The sequence below is a fragment of the Idiotropiscis lumnitzeri genome, chromosome 10 (genome assembly GCF_059441095.1).
Source record: "Idiotropiscis lumnitzeri isolate Australia: NSW breed Sydney's pygmy pipehorse chromosome 10, RoL_Ilum_1.0, whole genome shotgun sequence".
NCBI lineage: Eukaryota > Metazoa > Chordata > Actinopteri > Syngnathiformes > Syngnathidae > Idiotropiscis > Idiotropiscis lumnitzeri.
Genome location: NC_142400.1, coordinates 3,525,918 through 3,545,436, shown reverse-complemented (window position 1 = coordinate 3,545,436; position 19,519 = coordinate 3,525,918). Strand labels below are relative to the sequence as shown.

Below are 19,519 nucleotides of genomic sequence, written 5' to 3'. Positions count from 1 at the left end.
GGGAGTACTCCGGCCTACTTAGGACAGTATGACTTGTGTGTGTGTGTGTGTGTGTGTGTGTGTATGGAGAGACAAGAGTATACAGACAATGATGTTTGGCAATGATTTGAGTCAACCGGAGCCCAAAAAAAAAAGTCTCAAAAGAGAAATGGGTTGTCAAACCTAATCTTGAATCTATTGTTTTACTTTAATTTTATAAGCGCGTCCCCTCATTATTCATGTTTGCTTTAAGTAGTGATCTATTTCTCTTTGTAAGAAAAACAGCAATTTAGATCACATTGGTGATTCAACTGAAGTAGACAGACAAAATAAAAAAAGACGTTAGCGCATTGGCAGCGTTCGTAAACTGAGCCTGTAGCACCACCTGCTGGACACGCCAAATACAGACTGCAGTATGACCAGCACTTTGGTCACAGTTTTATGGTTCTGCGTTCAGATTTCTTTTCTCCAAGTACTCAGACTTTCTTACACATTCCAAATTCGTTTTTAGTGACTCAAAGTTGTTCTTAGTTGTCAATGTGAACTTACATGCTTGTATCTTTATATGGCAACCAGTCCCCTCGGCAAAAATGCACAAACTCACACAGCGGCCCTTTTGTGTGCGAGCAATATAGAAAATGGATGGGATCATATTTGTCTATGAGGGCGTCTCCAATTGGCCACTTCACAGCGGTCATCTGTGGACAACTTTATTGACATCATCAGCAAGTGACGGTCTGCTTGCAGTTCCTTGTTAACGTACTTTGTGCGCTTTGATCGCTGGACTCCAGTGAGTCTAGTGTAATTCTGACATGTCAATGACTCTGCGCCTCCCCTGCGGAGAATTTGAAAAGAATGAGGAGAGCCGCTTTCACTGGCCCAGAAGTCAGTCGGCTGTGTTCACTCCCACAATGGCGCAACGCCCCTTTCTAAACATTTTGTCTATGGATATACCAAATGAAAAAATTCCAGCCATCCGTCGTGCTGCCTATTTATTGTTCTGAATGACAAAGACAAAAACGTGCAGTAGGTGGCGGACATGCTCAGGTTGGTTTCTGTTTGTCTGACAGAGAGAAACGGATGGAACCCCAGTCCCGCATCAGGATGGGCAGCAACGTGCACACGGTTTGGATGGACATCTTCAACCCCACGGAGAACGACAAAGGCAAATACACCCTGGAGATGTTTGACGGCGTCGAGACACACCCGCGTCACCTGGACCTGTCGGGACAAGGTGCGAGATTCAACGACACGTGTGAGATAACGTCGTCGTGATGATGTTCTCATTTCTTTGCAGCATTTGCAAATGCCTTGCTGGAGCACCAGAGACTGAAGTAAGCTGTCTTTTCTTTTGTTTCAACTCTTGTAGCATGATTGACTGATCACTGATTGGACGTCTTGTTTTCATCTTTTCAGGCAAGAGGCCGTCATTGAGAAAAGTGAGTTACAACGTTGTCCCTCAGAAGGAACGACGAGGGTCGGTGTCATCATAGGCTGATTGAGTTTGTTGCAGATCGAGCCAAAGTGACAAAAGGTCTCCCGGATGTGGTGGCAATCATGGAGGGCAAGGTAATAATCACCTTCCACGATTCTTACTTGATTTTGGACTTTTCCAAATTGCACGACGTTCTCCTGTTTGCAGTCTCTGTGCCTGACGTGCTTCATCGAGGGCGACCCGACCCCGGATGTCTTCTGGCTGCGTAACGAGCGCGAGATCGACGGCGAAGAGCAGTTCTTCATCACCAGGGAACGCGGCTGCAGCACCATCACCATCAACAACGTCCACACGGACAACTCGGGCAAATACACCGTGCTGGTCCGCAACCGCTGCGGCTCTGAGTCGGTGGACGTGACCGTGAGCGTTTACAAGCACGGCGAGGTGCCGCCGGCCAACGCCGTGGAGATGGGCTTGTGAATGGAAATGGCCGAATGAAGAATGAAGAGATATTAGGTGCCGTGGATCAGGGGTGAGCACCATTTGGTTTGATTTAAAACAAAAAAAAATAAATTGGGGTAGATGAGGTAAGAGTTTGTTTTAACTATTAAATTTAATGTATTATTCAAATTGACAGTTTTACAAATACCTTTTAAATTTTTTATTAAATAGTTTCAAATAAAACATTATTTTTTTTTATTAAAGGGGAAGTCAACCCCCCCCCCAAAAAAATATTTGCAATAATATATTCTATGTGTCTTCATTAGTATAAACATCACATTCTGATTAATATTGCATTTGCGGAATATGAATGAAGCAGCGAATCTGCCCATTTTTTGTCCATCTCAGGAGGCGGCCATTTTGTCACTTCTGTGGACTGAAAACAATTGGTCAGGGCTCAGGTAGCAACCAATCACAGCTCACCTGTTTTCTAAAGCTGAGCCCTGATTGGTCCGTTACCTGTGCCCTGAGCAACTGTGATGTCATCTTCCGTCAATGAATGTGACAAAATGGCCGCCTCCTGCGGTGGCTAAAAATGGGTGGACTTCGCTGCTCAACACATATTCCACAAACGCAATATTTATCAGAATGCCATGTTTGGACTCGTGGGCCTGCATAGAACATATTCTTGTAAAGACTCCCCCTGTAAAATTGACATAAACATAAAAAAAAATTTACTTTATGAAATAATTGGTTCACCATTTACAATTATAATTAGAACTTACTAAAAATGTATTTAAAAAAATATTCCACGTGCACTGCCCCACATAATTATTGGCACCACTAATTCAGATGTTCTTTTTTTTTTTTTTCGTAAATATATGCAGGCCGCATGTGGCCCGCCAGCCATACTTTGCGCACCCCCTGTGATAGATATTTGGTGCAATATAGCCAAAAGTGCACATGGTGTGGCTTGACGGCTTTTCTTCTCGAAAATCTTCCACCGCATGTGTTACTAGAAAGTCGCTCAATTAGAACTTTAGACGTCTGCCAAGAAGAATTGTCACTAAATACACTGGAGTGTTTTATATTTGTGTTTGCTAATTAGCAGCCGACCTCCGGGTTCACGGTGGCTGATGATGGAACGGTGGGTGGAATGGTCCCACTAAAATCCTGCTTCGGTACGTGCGGTAATTTTTAAGGTCGCGGTTCGGTACACGTTGGGTACAGTAAGAGAACAAAATGGCAAACTTAAAGGAGCCCGTTTGTACTTTCAAAGTGCAAACAGTCCACGGGGTCGTTCACCCCACCGGCGGGCCGCTGGAGTCACGGGAGGAGGTTCAACGGCACCGCACAGAGGGGAAAGGTTGCAGACTTGGATGAAGCGAAGCCCAAATAACGCGTTTTCACAAATTGTCACGTTTACTCAACTGCACAAGTTGCAGAAGCGTCATTTTAGTACAAGTTTGATTTTATTTTTTTCTATAATCCACACATCTATTTTTTTTGTACCCGTCTTAATTAGGGTGTCATCGGCGAAGCTAACTTTTGGGCAAGAGGCGTTCTATACCCTCGATTGGTCGCCAGTCTTCACATTTTGGTAGGTGCTGCTGTTTTGTTTAGCATGAGCACATGCGCTCAGCAGTTTAATGTCCCGACTTTGTGTTTAACATCTGAGATAATTCCGCTTACTTACAGCACAAGACTGTTTACATGCCTCAGTAGGTGCTTATGTTTTGCTTAGCGAGTTCAAATGGGTGCAGCAGAACAAAAAGTGGGATAATTCCACATTTTGATGGTTAAATGGAAAGTGTTTGTTGCCGTTTGAGGGATTACAGTACGTCCTGATTTGTTTTGAAATAAAATGATTTTTAAAAGTGGATGAGGTTGCATTGCTTGTTGATGCTACCAGTGTGCGTTTTGTGCTGCTCATTAAATAAAAAAAAAAAGTTTTATCTCATCAGGTTGCTCAAAAATAATTTGACAATTTACTGGGTTGAAAGCATAGCTATTGCTTTTCAAATGTACCGAGCAAAACTAAAAAAATGAATTGGAAAAAGAAATGCTCAAAATTACACAGTTACCAAGTATTTGTACATGATTACTTCCCAAGCACTGTCAAGTTCTTGTCGGTGCTCGGTGTATCAGAACCTCTTGATCCCAAAAGTAGCTGCCATCTTTGTTTCACGCCAATTCACGGAGCAAATGAACTCGGGGTTGTTCAAATAACGTCCGATGGGGTTACTAATTAATCGCCTCGCCATGGGGAGTATAAAAGCCGACAGACTCCGGCAGACTCTCCCCACCCGGTTGAGCTTCTCCCCCTCCTCACATTCCGTCTCGGCCTCCTTTTGGTCAACATGGACTTCAACGGCACGTGGCAGGTCTACGCTCAGGAGAATTATGAAGCCTTTCTCAAGGCCATGGGTGAGCAAAAAGAACTTATGAGACAGGTCCTACCTTTTATACGTGAATGAATCATGTGATGGTTTGGGTTTTTTTTTTTCGCTCACCAGAACTCCCTGATGATGTCATCAAGATGGCCAAGGACATTAAGCCGGTGACGGAGATCACGCAGAAGGGCAAGGACTTTGTGGTGACCTCCAAGACTCCCGGGAAGACTGTGACCAACTCCTTCACGATCGGCAAGGAGGCTGACATCACCACCATGGACGGCAAGAAGCTCAAGGTGAATGGTGGATGAGTAAAGCCATATGTTGAGAGCAGAATTATTTGTTTGTTTCTGCAATCAACTGTGACTGTATTTTACACACAATATTGCAAAGGAATGCAAAATGTATGGGGAAGGTATTTTATTTGATTGAAAATCATCTGAAAATGTGGTTGTTTATATAGGGAAATTTATTCTATTAGAGAAGACCGTCCTATTTTATTTATTTGTAATATTGCAGGTGTACGGTGGTTTTTAATAGTAGTCTAACTGCACTGTATTGAGTTTGTTAATAGCTAAAAATGTGACCCCAAAATTTAATGTGCACAGGTGGGCCAAAAGTAGTGACATACACTTTTTAAATTAACTCATTTAAGGAAGGAAGGAGTGTAACGTTTGTAAATATTTGTAAATATCAAATTTAAATAGATTCAATATGTTCTCTGTTATGTGATCCACCAAGTGCGTTGTCAATATGGAGGGCGGCAAGCTGGTCTGCAACACCGGCAAGTTCTGCCACATCCAAGAGATCAAAGGAGGCGAAATGATCGAGGTACCGTGAACGCATTAATTGCATCAAGAGCAAGTACGCGTCGTGTGTGAAATCTCCACATCGTTACATTGTTCTCTCTTCTCTTGTTTTTTTTTTTTTTTTTTTAGACCTTGAGCATGGGCGCCGTAACTCTCATCAGGAAGAGCAAGAAAATGTGAAAAATTGGGCAGTGAAATTTGAAATAAATGTCTATTTAAATACAATACAGCGTCGGTCTTCTGTATTATTTTTATCCTTCCTGTTTTTATTTACGAGCCCTGAATGCATCAAAGTTGACAGCGGGGATTCGCTACTGAGCATGCGCACAAATAGCGTGAAGAGGACGAGCATGCGCATTACGTGCATCAAGTTAATAGTCGCGTACCTTCCTAACTATAAGACTCTGGTTGAGACGAAGGTTGGACTCGCCTAACGGGGACTGTTTGTCTAAAAACAAAAACACCAAGTCGTCGTCACAAATGGCGAGGTACCTGAGACCCCCAAACTCCTCTCTCTTTGTCCGGAATATCTCCGACGAGTCCAGGTAAATCCGCACAGTCAAGCGCAAGCTAATTTAGCTACAGCTAACCACCTTCCTCCCGCCACCACGAAATGGCTAACTTACGTCGTTGCTTGACGTTGACAGCCTGGTAATGTGCTTGACGTTACTAGCAAATGTCGGCTTTGCAGACGAATTGGTGGCTTAAAATATAAAAAGACCCTATTGTTTTATTTACTAACGTCGGTTTCGGGAACCGCAAGGTGCTACTTTAGCCTCGCAATGAGGCTGAAACATCAATGTACGATGTGTATTGTTGCACTAGGAAACGGCATTGTTCCTTCTATCACATTCAAAAGTTTTTTTTTTTTAAATGCAAAATAAAAAAACATGAACTACGCCTTCACATGGCAAAAATACTTATAGCGTCTTTTGTAGACGTTGATGAGGATAAGCATCCGGGTACTTTGTGACGGAATCAAATAACGCCGCCATTTTATTAAACTGGCACGTCGCCTGCTGCTTTGTGTAGTAGTGTTTTTGTTTGGGGTTTTTTTCAGAGATTTATGAAACTAAACAAGAACAAAAATAAGTAATATTTACACAAATTTAGTAACGTATTTTTTTACGTTCTTAAAGGTGGAAAGTTACTTGAAGCTATTCAAATAACTTATCTGCAATATGTTTAACATTCGCTTTTGTCAAGATTTACAGGATAAACTGAATGTACACATTAAAACGACTTATGTAGTTTATTATAAAAGTAGTCTACGCATTTGTTCCTTTTTTGATAGAATAGACTAAAATATGTTCACCTACGTAATAGTTGCTTATTCTGTGATGAAATGTTAATTAAAATATTCAAATCAATGGTTTATTATAACCATCTCCATATTAGGTGCCTATTTGTTTTTTACACCAAACAGATTTTTTTCATGGGAATATTTAAAAATATCTAGATTATTGAATTGGATATGTTTAAATCTTTGATGCTTGATTTTCTATTTACATATATTCATTTGAAATGTATTTAAAATGGGTTGACTATTTTAGTGTTCTATGTTCTCGATTCTGATTGTCTTGGATAATTGTGCACTACTGAAATTATTTATAAGCGCTGCATTTTGCAATGGTGCAAATTACGAACTGCGGCCGTTTTCAACTCTTTGTCATCCACTTTGTATCCTGCTATGGGAGTGTGTGATTCCCCCCCCCCCCCAGTTTTCATGCAAAGCTTTAACCAAAATGACTTCGACTGTGTATAGTTGGACTGCTTGTGTTCATTCACACAGAGGGCTATAGCTCAGGTGGACTTGGAAATTATTTTTGCTGATTTCATTATTTCACAACACTTTAGGCCAGAAGATTTGCGGCGCGAGTTTGGTCGTTACGGGCCTATTGTAGACGTCTACATTCCACTTGACTTCTATACGCGGCGGCCAAGAGGATTTGCTTACATTCAATATCCTTTCTTCTTCTTCTTGTGTGCTGTTTCAACTGTGGTGTGTCCCATTTGTAACTATTATCTCTTCTGTTGTTACCTCAGAATGTTAAAGATACAGTTCTGGAGAGCCCGCCCCCACTACCGCTACACACAGAAAAGTTACCAGGTAGAGTAGCCAAAGCCAAAGACCAAGCGCTAGCAAAAAAAAACACAGCAAAAGCATCAAGATGCAAAGAGGGGTGCGAGCAAGAGTGAGAGAGCGGCCATTTTGTCTGCCGAAGGGAGCGCCTCCTTTTTATGGGCCAAAGGGAGGAAAAGCGGGCGAAAAGTGTTTATTGGGCAAAGACAAGTGCTACGTTCCCTCTGCCAAGGCAATAAAGAGCAAGCTCAAGTTCAAAGATCAAGCATGTTAAAAGGTAAACAAGACAAGATTTTTTTTTTTTAAATGTATCCTCCTCAAATCTGATCACTATTTATTTATCTGTCTTGTTCACACAGTCTCCAATCACTAAACTCTTCAGTGTCATGTATTGTACTTTATTATTTCCTGATGTGCCAGCACTGATCTCCAAGTGAATGTGTTCATATGCGGACATGATGCATAACAGCAGGTCTTGTGTATGCGTGTGGTTGTACAGACTAGTCAGTTTGTCGACTAGTCGCTATTCATTAAGACTAGTCAGTTTGTTGACTAGTCACAATTCATTAATCGTTTAAATTGGTTTCTATTTGTAAATGTGCAGCTTTGGTAAATGGCGGGGAACCAGCAAAGGGGAAAATAGCCAGGCTCGAGCAGGATTTTCGAACAGCTTTCATCACATTAGCGTCGGCTTGGAGCGTGTGCGTGGATGCGTGTTGCCTTTTGTCCTAAAATAAAAACCTTAACCGCGTCAGCACGTTCGAAGATGTCCGAGATGCTGAAGACGCCCTCCACAACCTGGACCACAAGTGGGTGTCGGGCCGCCAGATCGAGATCCAGTTTGCCCAGGGTGACCGCAAGAGTAAGAACTTATTTTTCTATTTTTGTAATCAACTTCAGAAGTCCAGCTCACATACAATTCGGAATTTAACCAAACATTTCGGGAAAAAAAATGACCGAAGACTTTGGAGGATAATTCAGTGGACTTCAAAATCGTTTTTCTTTACGTTTTGCTTTTATTTTGGTCGAATTGCATTTTGAGATGGAGAGAGGAGTGGCACAAAACAAATTAAGTTTATTTTGCTAGATGTTAGCATACCGACTAGTTCAAACAAAAAATGATTGATGTAGCCGTTTGTTTTTCTTTTTTTTATTTATTTTATTTTTTTTTAAACTTCTGTTTGTGCAAACGGTAATAAGTCGCAATGACCTTCTACACTATTGGTAGCTTGTCATCAAATTTGAGGTACTTGAAAGGATCCATTATGCCAATTCACTGTTGTTGATTATGTCACACTGTCATTCAAAAGCTCCCAACCAGATGAAATCCAAGGAGCGTCATTCCCCTCGTAGTTTCTCGCGCTACGACGACGATGACCGAGATGGGCGGCGCAGACGATCGCGCAGTCGCAGCTACGAGCGCCGGCGCTCGCGCAGTCCCTCATACGAACGGCGGCCGCGGCGGTCGGACAGCCCAAGGGAGTATGTCCTTCGCGTTCTTTTACTTTTCTGGCACATACTTGACCCTTTTAGTGTTCATTTTGGCAGCCCCTAATGGTTGTTTCTCTGTTTCTGCTCCAGCTCTCGCTCCTACGGACGACCCAAACGCAGCAGAAGCCGTGAAAATGATAAGTACGTTCTATTAAATGCAAATGATTTGTGCATGTATAATTGTGTTTCTGTATCAGGAGTTCCTAGGTTTAAACACGATTTCTTAGTATTTCCATGTATTGCTCCAAAGAAAATACAGTACTTGCGTTGAATATTAAATCAAAATCAAAGTGTATTTATGGTTATCAGCTTTAGCTTGACACAATTGTTGACCAACAAGGTGCATCTCTCCAATAAAGACGATTCGATTGTTATATGGACATCGCAATGATGCACACTCATTTTCCTTTGGATGTCTATGCTTTTATCTGAATTCAACCAGCCGGCTACAAATTTATCATCACCCAATCATTGGACATTATTTAGGGAAATTACAATTAATTAGCTAAGGACACATCGAGCTTACTTATTTTGCTGCATGAAAAAAAAAGTTTTTTTTTTTAATAAATACAAATATTTTATGCAGAGGATTGCCTATTTGAGGGGGGTGTTTTTTTTTAAGAGTCATGTTTCTATCTGCTCAGGCACAAAAGCGGCCAGCACGAGCGCCACAGAACCCAGCGTGAGGCTGGCTCCCGGAACCGCTCTGCGTCCCGCTCGCCCTCGCCTTCCCGTTCCAGGCCCAAGGGCAGAAAGAGCCGGTCCCGATCGCACAGCCCCGACGCCCAGGAAGAGGAATTCCACATGGCTCCTGGATCCCACAAGCGCTCATTTGGCCGTTCCCCGTCGCGTTCCGCATCCCGCTCCGTATCCCGCTCGCGATCACGTTCCCGCTCCTGGGCGGAGTACAAATCCGGAGGCCGCTAAACAGCAGTTAAGTTTAACACTTGCCCGCTTTAGAGAAACTTCTTGTTTGTCTGCATTTTTTTTTTTTTTGTTAAGTGACGTATGTTTCATTAGGTTTTACACTTTTCCAAATAGATTATTAAAATCTATTTAGCACCAAGCGTTAAATTGTTATGATGGACTGTAAACTATACTGGAATCTCCCACATCCAAATAATTTTGTGGACAAGACGCACAAGTCAGATTGATGCCAGCATCTCATGCGCACTCTTGTTTATGCCTTTGTGTGATTACCATTTATTAGTTGATCGCAGCTAAGGCAAGATATTTCAGCATCTGGTTGCTCAAAACAATGCCAACATTACTGTCACAGCATAATGCTAGTCGAAATTTGAATACCTTTCGTACGCTACTCAGTTCCAGCAATACACCCAAAACGCCACAAGGAGGCAGTATCACCTTGTCCATTACTTTCAAGCATCCATGTTGAGTAGTAAGCGGTTTCTTCTTTAACGTCAGGTATGTAAATGTTATTTGAAATGTACCAGTAGTTAAGACAAATGAGTATTGAACCGCTTTACGGTTTTAACCCCTATGATATTTTTGAATGACTTGGAAATATTCTCATCTTTGGGGCTCGACTGTATTTTTCATCAGTACTACGCTTTATTTTGCCTTTGCGTGTTGGAAAGAAAAGGCAAGTTTATTGTATGTTGCCATTTGTACTGTGAATGGACTTACCAACTATTATTTTCTCTAGTAGTTAAATAAAAGAACAGACCTCTGCAAAAACTGCATTGAGTCAAAAACTTACCTGCTGAGATAATATAAAGATAAAAAAAAAAATCAAGAGTCACATGGTTTAGGGGGGAAGGGGAAGGGACTTTATTTATATTTTTGGTCAAATTTAATTCATCAAATCATCAAGGGGCATTTTCCACACATTCTTTAAACCAATTGTTACCAATTTTAAACAGGGCATTTTCTTCTTTCAACATACAATGACATCATCAGAGGGGACAAATTCAAATCCAATTCTAATTTAGCATGAGGAGACTCAAATGCATGACATATCTGGATAAACGTGGCAAATTATTTAAAAGGGGAGGGGGGGGGGCAAATCAGCTGGCGGAAGAACAGCCGAGGGGTACAGGTGGTGCATGTGCATCCAAAAATATTCAAAACTGACTTGAAAGGGGCTTTAACTTGGGCATAACTCACATAGTTACAAATTTCATCCAGATAATTGTCACGCATGAGCAAATCTCCACAGTTCCAATTGTAAACTCTTTTCTTTCACCCTATACTGCATCATAAAAAAAAACATGTGCAAGATCTCTCGAAAGACTTCAGTGCAGGGCTGGAAAATGCTTGGTTTTCTTTCCTTTTCTTAACAAAAATATTCTTCAGCATCAACGAAGTCGAGACGATGTACGTCCCATACATTCAGTGTTATCATTAGTACTAAAAATACTTTTCGTCTGCAAGCCTCCGCCGCACTCTCGGCCCGCAAATGTACATTATGCTACAAGAACTTTATACATGTCGTCATTATTAGTATTTACATGGCTCCTGAAAGACATGATAAACAAATGAGGTTTTGTCGTCTTTAGTCTGGCTATGAAGCAGATTCAATTCTGCACAGGGAAAGCAACAACAAATCAGAAAAAAAAAAACGGCTCACGCGAGGAGGAAAATAAGATAGTCGATCACGCGTCTGATTCAACAACGTCGCAGCCTGTAACAATAACACATCTGGAGCAAGTGCAGTGCAAAATGGGCTCAAACTCATGATGGTACACAAAACAACGCACACTGCTCGTAACGTAACAAAATGGTGACGCAGCCTCGTGTTTTCAACGCCCAGTTGTGCCGCAGCCAGGACCGAGTGCATCAGTCCTCTTCCGCGTGCTGAGACGGCACAAGTGGGCGTTAAGAGACGAGACCGAGTCACAGGAACATTGGGGGAGGGGACAGCTTTGGTTAACGCACGGCACCACCAAAGCACAACAAGACCACTTGGACACATTACCAACGCAAGACCCGCCATTTGTCCGCCTTTTTGCCTTTCACGTGGGACATTGACACTTTCATACTTGAGGGAATGTCTGTCCCGTCCGACATTTTAACACACACACACGGGCGTCGCCCCATTCGGGATACTCCCTCCAAAAAGGAGGACGATAACACGAGCGACAGCGGAAAAATGTTGTCTTTGAGAGGCAGTGTGAACATCGAGTGCCAGTCGGGCCTTAGAGCAGCTCGCCTCCTGTAGTGCATATGCGCACAGCGCAATTAAAAAAAGGTTACACAGGAGTCCGCCACCTAAGACCCGTGTGCCATGATATCAACTTTTCATCAAACGTCATTAAAAAGAATGTACACGTGATTTCCCTGCAGAATCGCAGTTGAGTGTCCTACGGTTTTAAAACGAAAACACCCGGGGGGGGCTCTCGTTTTGAAATCTGCTACAAAAAAAAAAGAAGTTTGGACCGTGTGCTGGCAACCCTTTATAGAGTCGAAAAATAAAAAACGGCTGTATATGTCCACAAAAGCGGACAGGAATTAAGTTAACGTGGAAAAATAAGTGCACTCAATCTGCTTTGATAGCCAAAATAAAAAGAACGAAAACCGATGCCCAAAAAAAAGGGGGGGGGGTCCGCTTTGTCGTCATCAGCAAGGCAAGTGGACTGTAATATCTGGGGAAAAAACGGTCATTAAAAAGTTTGCTACAGCCGTTTTCCCCATCAGGCCTGCACCTTTAAGAGGCTCTTGAGCTGGAAGGTCATCATCTCCCTGCTCTCGCCGGCACTCATGGGGAAGGACACCCAATGGCTGGGGGGCTTGGGCAGCACGCTGGGCGAGGGTGGCTCACTGAACTTGGGCCCGGCGTAGCTGGGGCTGCCCCGGGCGTTCAGCAGCGTGTTGAGGTGGGACACGGCCCCCTCCCAGTCCTGCTGGTAGACGGCGGCCAGACGGGCGATGGAAGCCGCCGCCTCGGCCTGCCGCGCCTCTGGGGAGCATTGGTACGCCAGGACGCCCTTGTCGCTGGTGCGGCGGTGATGGAGGACGCCGCTGGCCCCCGCGGCCGACGCCAACGCCACGTTGCCGTTCTGGTCGCGGCCCCTCTGCTTGGTTCGGCCCAGATGCTGGTTCTTCTTCTTGGGGCGCTCATGGTGGGGGCCCGGAATGTTGCTGCACCGCTCTCCACCTCCACCTCCCATGATGCTTCACTTTGACTGTCACCTAAAAGCACAGGTACGTTAGTTTTATTCCACTTATCAACATTTGTCTCAAAATGTTGGGTACTGAGCATAATCGACAAGTCTTCCCCTGTTACATAAGGGCCCATATTAACCCCCATGATGTCCTTTAGGTTCCACACAACAAAAAATACAATTAAAAGCATATTTGTAATTTATTACAAAACCCAAAAGAATAACCATGGCTAATGAGAGTGTAAAACACTAACCACAGTTTGGACACTGACTTCCACAGTTTTTGTGGGCTTGTGATAAAATGTTTTACTAGTCCTTGTTAGGTTTAAATCAGCGTCAAATAAACCAGGGCGATCGTCAGCAGACTGCTATTGTTCTTGCAGTTCTGTTTGAGTATTATGTTTATTTTTTTAATGGGGTAATCTGTAAAAGCTGAAGAGCACACATGAACTGATTTCTTAGGTACTCGTGCAGTCGATGTTTACAGACAAATTCATTAAAACGGGTTACTACTGACTTTAGTCATTTAATGCAGCTCTTTATCCTCTTCTGGGTTTAATAATTCTTCATGACATAAAAATCATTACAGAGTAGGCACGAGGTGCCAGTCACGGAGACGGAGTGAATGTTGCATGTGATGTTTGTTTCTCATTTTTGTATGTTTTTACATTATGGCACACATCGATGAAGCGTGTCCGATTTAAAGTCGGCAGCTAGTGGCATTGGATTGCCGTTTTCAATACCTTGTCCTAAAATGGGATAAAATAGCAAACTGAATTATTTCTCGAAATAAAATATTGGTTGTTAGCAGGTAATTCGTTTGTCAAGTATAAAAAGTAGTCATTATAGTATCAGGTTTAAAAGTTCCTCCTGAATTGCATAACAAAATGCAGCAGGCCTTTGCCTACGTGCGGCAGCGCCACAGTCGCCCCTCCCCCATCAGCCCCACAAGACGAAAACAAGCTCCCAAGCACGCACCTCTTTGTTGCCACAAAGTTGCCTCGGAAGAGCTCTCTCTTCTTCGTCCTTCTCGTCTCACTTTCGCCTTTAAACAGACTCCTCCGTCCCCGAGAACAGTCACCGCTGCTGTTGTCGTCGTCGGGTCTCCTCCTGCTGGTATCGCGCGGTCTTTGTCCGGTCGAGCGTGCCGGGCTGGCGGTCGTCGAGTGCCAATGGGCGTCGCTTGGTCGCGGAGCCGAGTTGAACATGAATTCACCTCGGCGCACACGATACACCACGAAGCCGCGGGACCTAAATAAAAAATGAATTGGTCATCACTTGCCGTTACACAATAGATTTCGCGATTAGCCATTTCGACGTCCACTTCCTGTTGTGACGCAGGTTCGTTCGTTAAAAAACTCCGTTTCACATCGGTAATTACAACGTTAGTACGTGTTAACTCAACGAGTAAAGCGACGGGGGTCGTTCAATTCGCCGTCTCCGTTGTGGGTCAATGTGATTATGCGGGGGGAAGAAAAACAAAGAAGCTTTGGCTCCGGAATGGCGAGCAGGGGGGAGAAAAATAAGTCTCTTACCGACTTCTTCAGGCTTGATCGTCGAAGCCTTTCGTCCGGGTTTGTCGTTTCAGCGAAACAGATATCCCTCGTGAGTATTTCCCACAAATTCAGTTGGTGGTCACCCTTGTCGATGGGAAAACAAAAGTCAGGCAAGCAATCGCCTCCTTTCTCTCGTCTTCTTCTCCGACTCCGTCTGAATTGCTACAAAATGTCGCCCTCAGCTCGTCTATGTAGCTGGTGGCAGCCCGCCTCCGACCAATCACGTCGCGAGCTTGAAGGGCCCCGGCCAATCAGCGGCGAGTGAGAGGGACGCATTCGCTCTTGTTGCCATACGAGTGACGTCAGTGGCCGACTTGTCTTCGCCTTTGTGCTTTCCGCATTTTCCTCATAGAAAAGCGAGAAAACGCAAAGAAAACACACCACACGTCGAATGTACAAAGCTATTTTCGCTTGTTGAAAATAATTGTTTGGTAACGCGATGTGATTATACAAGGCACTCGATGCGGACATGCCGTATTAAGCATCGGATTAAACGTTATGTAATGCGATCATTTGTCGAAATCGGACACACTTCGTTAAAAAAAACATTCGACAAGACAAGCCGTGTTAGTATCTTGTCTTCGACGCTTGTTTGTTTCGCTTTGTGTCGAAGCAGCTGCAACAGGCAGGAAATGAAACCCTTCACCCATCCCCCCACCCTTGCATCACCAACAAAAACATTGACTTTTTGGATTCAAGTCAACTGTATTTAGTTTGTTTATGTCCCTTTCTTTTTTTTCTTTTGGGTGATTTTGGAATGTCCCAAACACTGCCCCGCTAGCCACAATGTGTAGTAAATGATTAAGTGACAATAAATGACAATATCCATTTATTTTTAATGATATTTCGCTATGACAGAGTAGATATGTGGAACTTGCAATCTAGCTACACATTGAGGATGACAATTGTGTAAATTATATTTATTATGCAAAAAGCCACTGTTGTAACAATTGCTCCTGGTAGTTCACTGAAAGCCTCAGAGATTTATTTTTAATGAGGAGTTACAATGCCTGTGAAAATAGAATACACGTAATCAAATGACTCATTTATGCAAATAAGATGTGGACAATAAAAATAACACTTCAGAAATGTAAAACATTTGTTACTAAAGGGTTTGGATAATTGATGGGCAGACAATACAAATTCAAAGTCAATCTCACATATTTAGATTTTTGAGGTTGCATTGAGTTCAACAAAGTTTGTGATGCTTGATCATCATGCATTTCCATCAGAATAACATCGACGTAATAGAAGGAATCTTAAATTCAGTGGAATATCTTGGATTTTTGGCGGGGGGTGAAATGGAGAAGCCTCAAAGGCACCTTTTCCATAAAAATGTGGGACCACGAGGGGGTAAATATTATGCCAAGTGGGGTGGGTGCTATTGTTGTTCGCAACCTTTTGCAGGGTGCCTTTTAACTGAACTTAAGCCTCGTGAGGACACAGGAGTCAGGTTAAGCACACAGCGGCAATAAAAAGTAGCGATAAGACTGGAATATCATATTTACTCGACCACCGAGCGCATGACCACGATCCAAAGACAAAAACAAGAATGGACCTGTGAAATTAACAAACGAAATTCTATTTTATCACAGTTGTTACATTCACAAAGATGATGGCCAATTTATAGCCTCCGGTAAACCTAACAAGCATTGTTTTTCAGTTTGGTGTGTCTTGTGTAAATGTTATGTAGGTAACGGACAGGAAGTGGAGCTGCCTCACACTGCAGTCGGAACAATAACATACCTTCCAACCCCGCTAAACTACCACCCCTCAATTTGGAAACCCCACACAATGGCATTTGCACCACTTCTGCTTTTCCGTATGTCACGGCTACGATGACCTTGACCATGTTTGCGCTTAAAAAGTGAAAAACAAAACAACAAGCAGATCGATGCCTTACGAGTGCACGATCAGTCAACGGTGGCTTTCCTCCACTGAAGAAAAGTGAGTGGACTTTTAAAAGTTGCACAACAGCAACGCACACAGTCAGCGGGGAGGGAGGGGGCGGAGTCGACAATCACAACTCCCAAACTATGTAAGGAAAGTAGGTCAGCGGCAAGTCCTGTTGATTGTGAACACCGCACGGCTCAATAGGCCGTTTGCGTGTTTTACAATGGCTGAGAGGGAGAGGCGTTGAAACTGGTAACACACATAGGGATTTCGTAACTTTTTCAGATAAGAGTTCCACAGGGACAACTGATTTAAAAAAAAAAAAAAAAAAAAAAAGACGAAAACAAGGTCCTCCTGTAGGCCAAAAAACAACAACAGAAATCGTTCGCTCCGTATCTCTGTTTGAAGGTCATGGCTCAGTTCACATTTGTTACTCCGAAGGCAGTGCTTCTCAAATAGTGGGGCGGGCTCCCCTTGGGGAGGGGGGGGCGCGGTCCGATGCAGAGGGGGCGCATGTGACCCTGTGAAGATGCTCTTTTTTTTGGCATACTACAATAAAGTGTAATTGCACCTCCGCTCCAGTAGGTGGCAGTGGCGCTCTCCCTGCTCATTGTGCACAGCAAGAATTAACTACGGTGTCAGTTCGTTTCGCAACGAAAATGCTATTTATAGTTGCGGCGGAGAGTGGGTGGTGGTGGGGGGGCACGGATTGTTTTCTTCTTGCTAGGGGGGCGTAACAGAAAATAATTGAGAAGCATTGTGCTAAGGGAACAAAATGAAAAGCAAAAATACTTTTTCTTTTGTGTGAGCAGGAACGCATTTAATGACATTTAAAATGGGGGGAAAAAAAGTCCTGGCTGTAAATTCTTGAATAAACATAAAAATGAAAATCATGTGCTTTTAGGAAATTACAGCATTAATAGTTGGATAGAGTCCAACCGGAACAATTTTAATAGTATAAATTTTGCTGTAAAAACACCCGTGGCATTTATTTATTTATTTTTTTAGCTTTGAAGCCGCTGTGAGAACCTGTTTAGATGCAGGCCCAAGTTGTTTGCATCACCGTAATTATTGACTTTCTGCAGCTGGTTTCACTGTAAATGAGTCACCATGGTTCACACACTGCCAAAAAAAAAAAAGCATATTCCAAGTAATGACGTCTATTAGCCAGAGGCTGAGCTGCGCTGTGTTTGTCTGTGGAACAGAAATGTGGCGAATGAGCGAGGCAGTTCCTTCCGACTTGCTTCTTGTCGCTTACCTAAATGGGTGTGGGAACTTGTTGCACCTCTTTCCCGGCGTTCCAAATACTTCTGAACACTTGTTGCACGACAATCTTACTTTGCATGATTGAACATGTTTTGGAGGGGAAAAGAAACGCCTGAAGGTGTTGTAATCTACATTCCAGGCTATTAGGTTGCGATGCGACTGACTTAAAGTATGTTCATAAATACCGCACAACTGCTTGTCATCCATTTTCTTTTTTTTCTTTTTTTTTTTTTTTAAATATGCTTCGTCAGCGCACAAAGTGTGTGACGTGGATGGAGACTTCCACCGTGAACTAAACCCAAGTGTTCATGAAAAATGTGCTTAAAAAAGAGGAAAACTGTGGTCAAATAATACTGGTCAACAATTTTTTACCAACATAAACTTTTTGGGAAGTTTTTTTTTTTTAGCTGTCTGTATTATGTAAAATAGTTTTAATATTTATGAATCAAAGGTTAGGTTAGGGAAGAGGTGGGATTTTTTTTTTATTATTCGATCATCACTATACAATGCATAGTTAAATCAATTGCGCAAAATTTTCACTGGTCATATTTAAATGGTCATTTTAAAAAAAAAAAACAATGAAAATATCTCAAAAGCCTGATATGCTAAAATAAGGGAAGATTTTTTTTAAATCTGCATGAACACGATGCTTAGGCACACATAAATCCATCTTTGATTAAAATTTGCTGTTGATCAGAGTAAGGGTTACATTCAAAAGTAGTGCATATAAAAGATTTAAAAAATAAATAAATAGACATTTTAAAATTATTTAGTGTGTAGATGTATTGTACTGAATTTTTAAAAAATCGAAGCCGCTTTCAAACGCACATTTACATTTAATTCAGCAATTCTTTCACATACCACTAGAGGGAGCAGGCTAACTTCTAGAGGGGCAAATTTTATCCAAGGAGGCTCGCGATCATGTGGTTGAAAACTGGTGAGTTTTTTTTTTTTTTTAAATTTCAGAGAATTTGCAAAAATTTCTCTCAAACTTAAGATGCTTAGATGCAAATGAGTGTTGCTCATCTGTCCTGGACACATATTTCCAATTAATGAGAGTGACTAGAAAGCAATCACGAAGGTAGGTGGGAGCCATATGTGGCTGCACTATAATAAGACACAATCCATACAGGCAGCAGGTCACTTGGTGACGTAACCAAACCCCCCGACTGCAGCCTCCTTTTAACGCAACCTGTACAAGTTAGCGGTTTCCCACTTTGTGTGTATCGCTGTTCTGTGCAAATGGACCCAACTTCCCCAGAAGGAAGAAACAAAGTCGACCTGCTGTGCTTCCCGCCTCCAAAGCGTGCCGGGAAGGATGTGGGTGTGAACTTTAAATACCTGACAGTGACGCTCACTTCTGTCGCATTTGTCAATGCCCAGCAAATAATTTCTTTTACAGTAATGGCTAATTACAGTAGTCCGCTGTACTGTACTTCTTTCGTATTATATAGTGCTTTGACGCCATCTTTTGAAGATGTTTCAGGAAGAGCACAAGAGGTTTTCTGTAGCGTTGCAATTTTACAGAATCTCTGTTTTCTTCAATTCTTTGCTCAATGTTGCAGTACAAGGTTCCATTTGAGTTGAATAGCAACACCAGAATACATTTATCGCCCTCAAGCCGACGCTTCCTTGCATCATTTCATCCCATCATCATTTGCTCCCTCCCCACTCTCACTTGTTCTCATTTGCTCTCCTCCCTCGCCCAACTCTTGCGCTCACACTGCTGAAAGTGGCACACCAAACAGCAACAGGTAAGCCCATGTGAGCTTCTTCTCACAAAAATTGTTCCGTATGCTGATGTCATATTTTTACGAGTCTTCATCCTTGTGCGATGACGACTTTCTGCTGAGTGAAGTTGCGTGTGGAAACTGTGACTCAATGTCACAGTTCTGCTATGGAATGGGGATGCGCAGTGGGGGTTTTCTTTTGATGGGAAGTGAGCAAAAATCGACTTCCCCCAAAACTAGAGCACTTCTGCATTCTTGTTTTTCTTTTCCTCCATACGCAGATTCATCATCAATTTAAAATTATATTGAAACAACTGAT

At 42.7% G+C, this 19,519-nt stretch overlaps 4 protein-coding genes across 6 annotated transcripts in view; 3 read left to right on the top strand and 1 right to left on the bottom strand.

Moving 5' to 3' along the window:
• myom3 (myomesin 3) overlaps positions 1 to 2,175 on the top strand; it is a 46,544-nt gene extending 44,369 nt beyond the window's left edge. For 2 of the 3 annotated variants that reach the window (XM_088306646.1, XM_088306645.1), the window contains exons 33-37: positions 1,050 to 1,213; positions 1,277 to 1,313; positions 1,396 to 1,418; positions 1,493 to 1,548; positions 1,622 to 2,175. In XM_088306646.1, the coding sequence (XP_088162772.1) occupies positions 1,050 to 1,213; positions 1,277 to 1,313; positions 1,396 to 1,418; positions 1,493 to 1,548; positions 1,622 to 1,894 (553 nt within the window). In that variant the 3' untranslated portion in view covers positions 1,895 to 2,175. Of the gene's footprint in view, positions 1 to 1,049; positions 1,235 to 1,276; positions 1,314 to 1,348; positions 1,419 to 1,492; positions 1,549 to 1,621 lie in introns of those variants that run through there. The other variant, XR_015845589.1, reaches the window with a different exon arrangement.
• A 1,940-nt stretch (positions 2,176 to 4,115) lies between these two features.
• fabp10a (fatty acid binding protein 10a, liver basic) lies at positions 4,116 to 5,282 on the top strand. The gene is made up of 4 exons (XM_088306003.1): positions 4,116 to 4,282; positions 4,372 to 4,544; positions 4,990 to 5,079; positions 5,187 to 5,282. Exons 1-4 carry the CDS (start codon positions 4,216 to 4,218, stop codon positions 5,235 to 5,237), a joined length of 381 nt encoding a protein of 126 aa, XP_088162129.1. The 5' UTR covers positions 4,116 to 4,215; the 3' UTR covers positions 5,238 to 5,282.
• A 96-nt stretch (positions 5,283 to 5,378) lies between these two features.
• On the top strand, positions 5,379 to 10,960 carry srsf10a (serine and arginine rich splicing factor 10a). The gene is made up of 6 exons (XM_088306000.1): positions 5,379 to 5,602; positions 6,915 to 7,019; positions 7,899 to 8,002; positions 8,451 to 8,622; positions 8,722 to 8,772; positions 9,276 to 10,960. The coding sequence occupies exons 1-6, from the start codon at positions 5,538 to 5,540 to the stop codon at positions 9,556 to 9,558; spliced, it is 780 nt and encodes a 259-aa protein (XP_088162126.1). The 5' UTR covers positions 5,379 to 5,537; the 3' UTR covers positions 9,559 to 10,960.
• On the bottom strand, positions 10,399 to 14,489 carry pnrc2 (proline-rich nuclear receptor coactivator 2). Its single transcript, XM_088306002.1, has 3 exons — positions 14,291 to 14,489; positions 13,734 to 14,006; positions 10,399 to 12,783 (listed from the first exon to the last, which is right to left on the bottom strand). The coding sequence occupies exon 3, from the start codon at positions 12,759 to 12,761 to the stop codon at positions 12,285 to 12,287; it is 477 nt and encodes a 158-aa protein (XP_088162128.1). The 5' UTR covers positions 12,762 to 12,783; positions 13,734 to 14,006; positions 14,291 to 14,489; the 3' UTR covers positions 10,399 to 12,284.
• Between the last annotated feature and the right edge of the window lie 5,030 nt (positions 14,490 to 19,519).

Excerpts from the sequence above, each read along its gene's own strand:
- srsf10a (XM_088306000.1), top strand. The coding sequence starts at position 5,538 with ATGGCGAGGTACCTGAGACCCCCAAACTCCTCTCTCTTTGTCCGGAAT. Across the intron at positions 7,020-7,898 it reads AGAGGATTTGCTTACATTCA|GTTCGAAGATGTCCGAGATG; the intron begins ATATCCTTTCTT and ends CCGCGTCAGCAC. Across the intron at positions 8,623-8,721 it reads CGGTCGGACAGCCCAAGGGA|CTCTCGCTCCTACGGACGAC; the intron begins GTATGTCCTTCG and ends TTTCTGCTCCAG.
- pnrc2 (XM_088306002.1), bottom strand. The coding sequence starts at position 12,761 with ATGGGAGGTGGAGGTGGAGAGCGGTGCAGCAACATTCCGGGCCCCCAC.
- fabp10a (XM_088306003.1), top strand. The coding sequence starts at position 4,216 with ATGGACTTCAACGGCACGTGGCAGGTCTACGCTCAGGAGAATTATGAA. Across the intron at positions 4,283-4,371 it reads AGCCTTTCTCAAGGCCATGG|AACTCCCTGATGATGTCATC; the intron begins GTGAGCAAAAAG and ends TTCGCTCACCAG. Across the intron at positions 5,080-5,186 it reads AAGGAGGCGAAATGATCGAG|ACCTTGAGCATGGGCGCCGT; the intron begins GTACCGTGAACG and ends TTTTTTTTTTAG.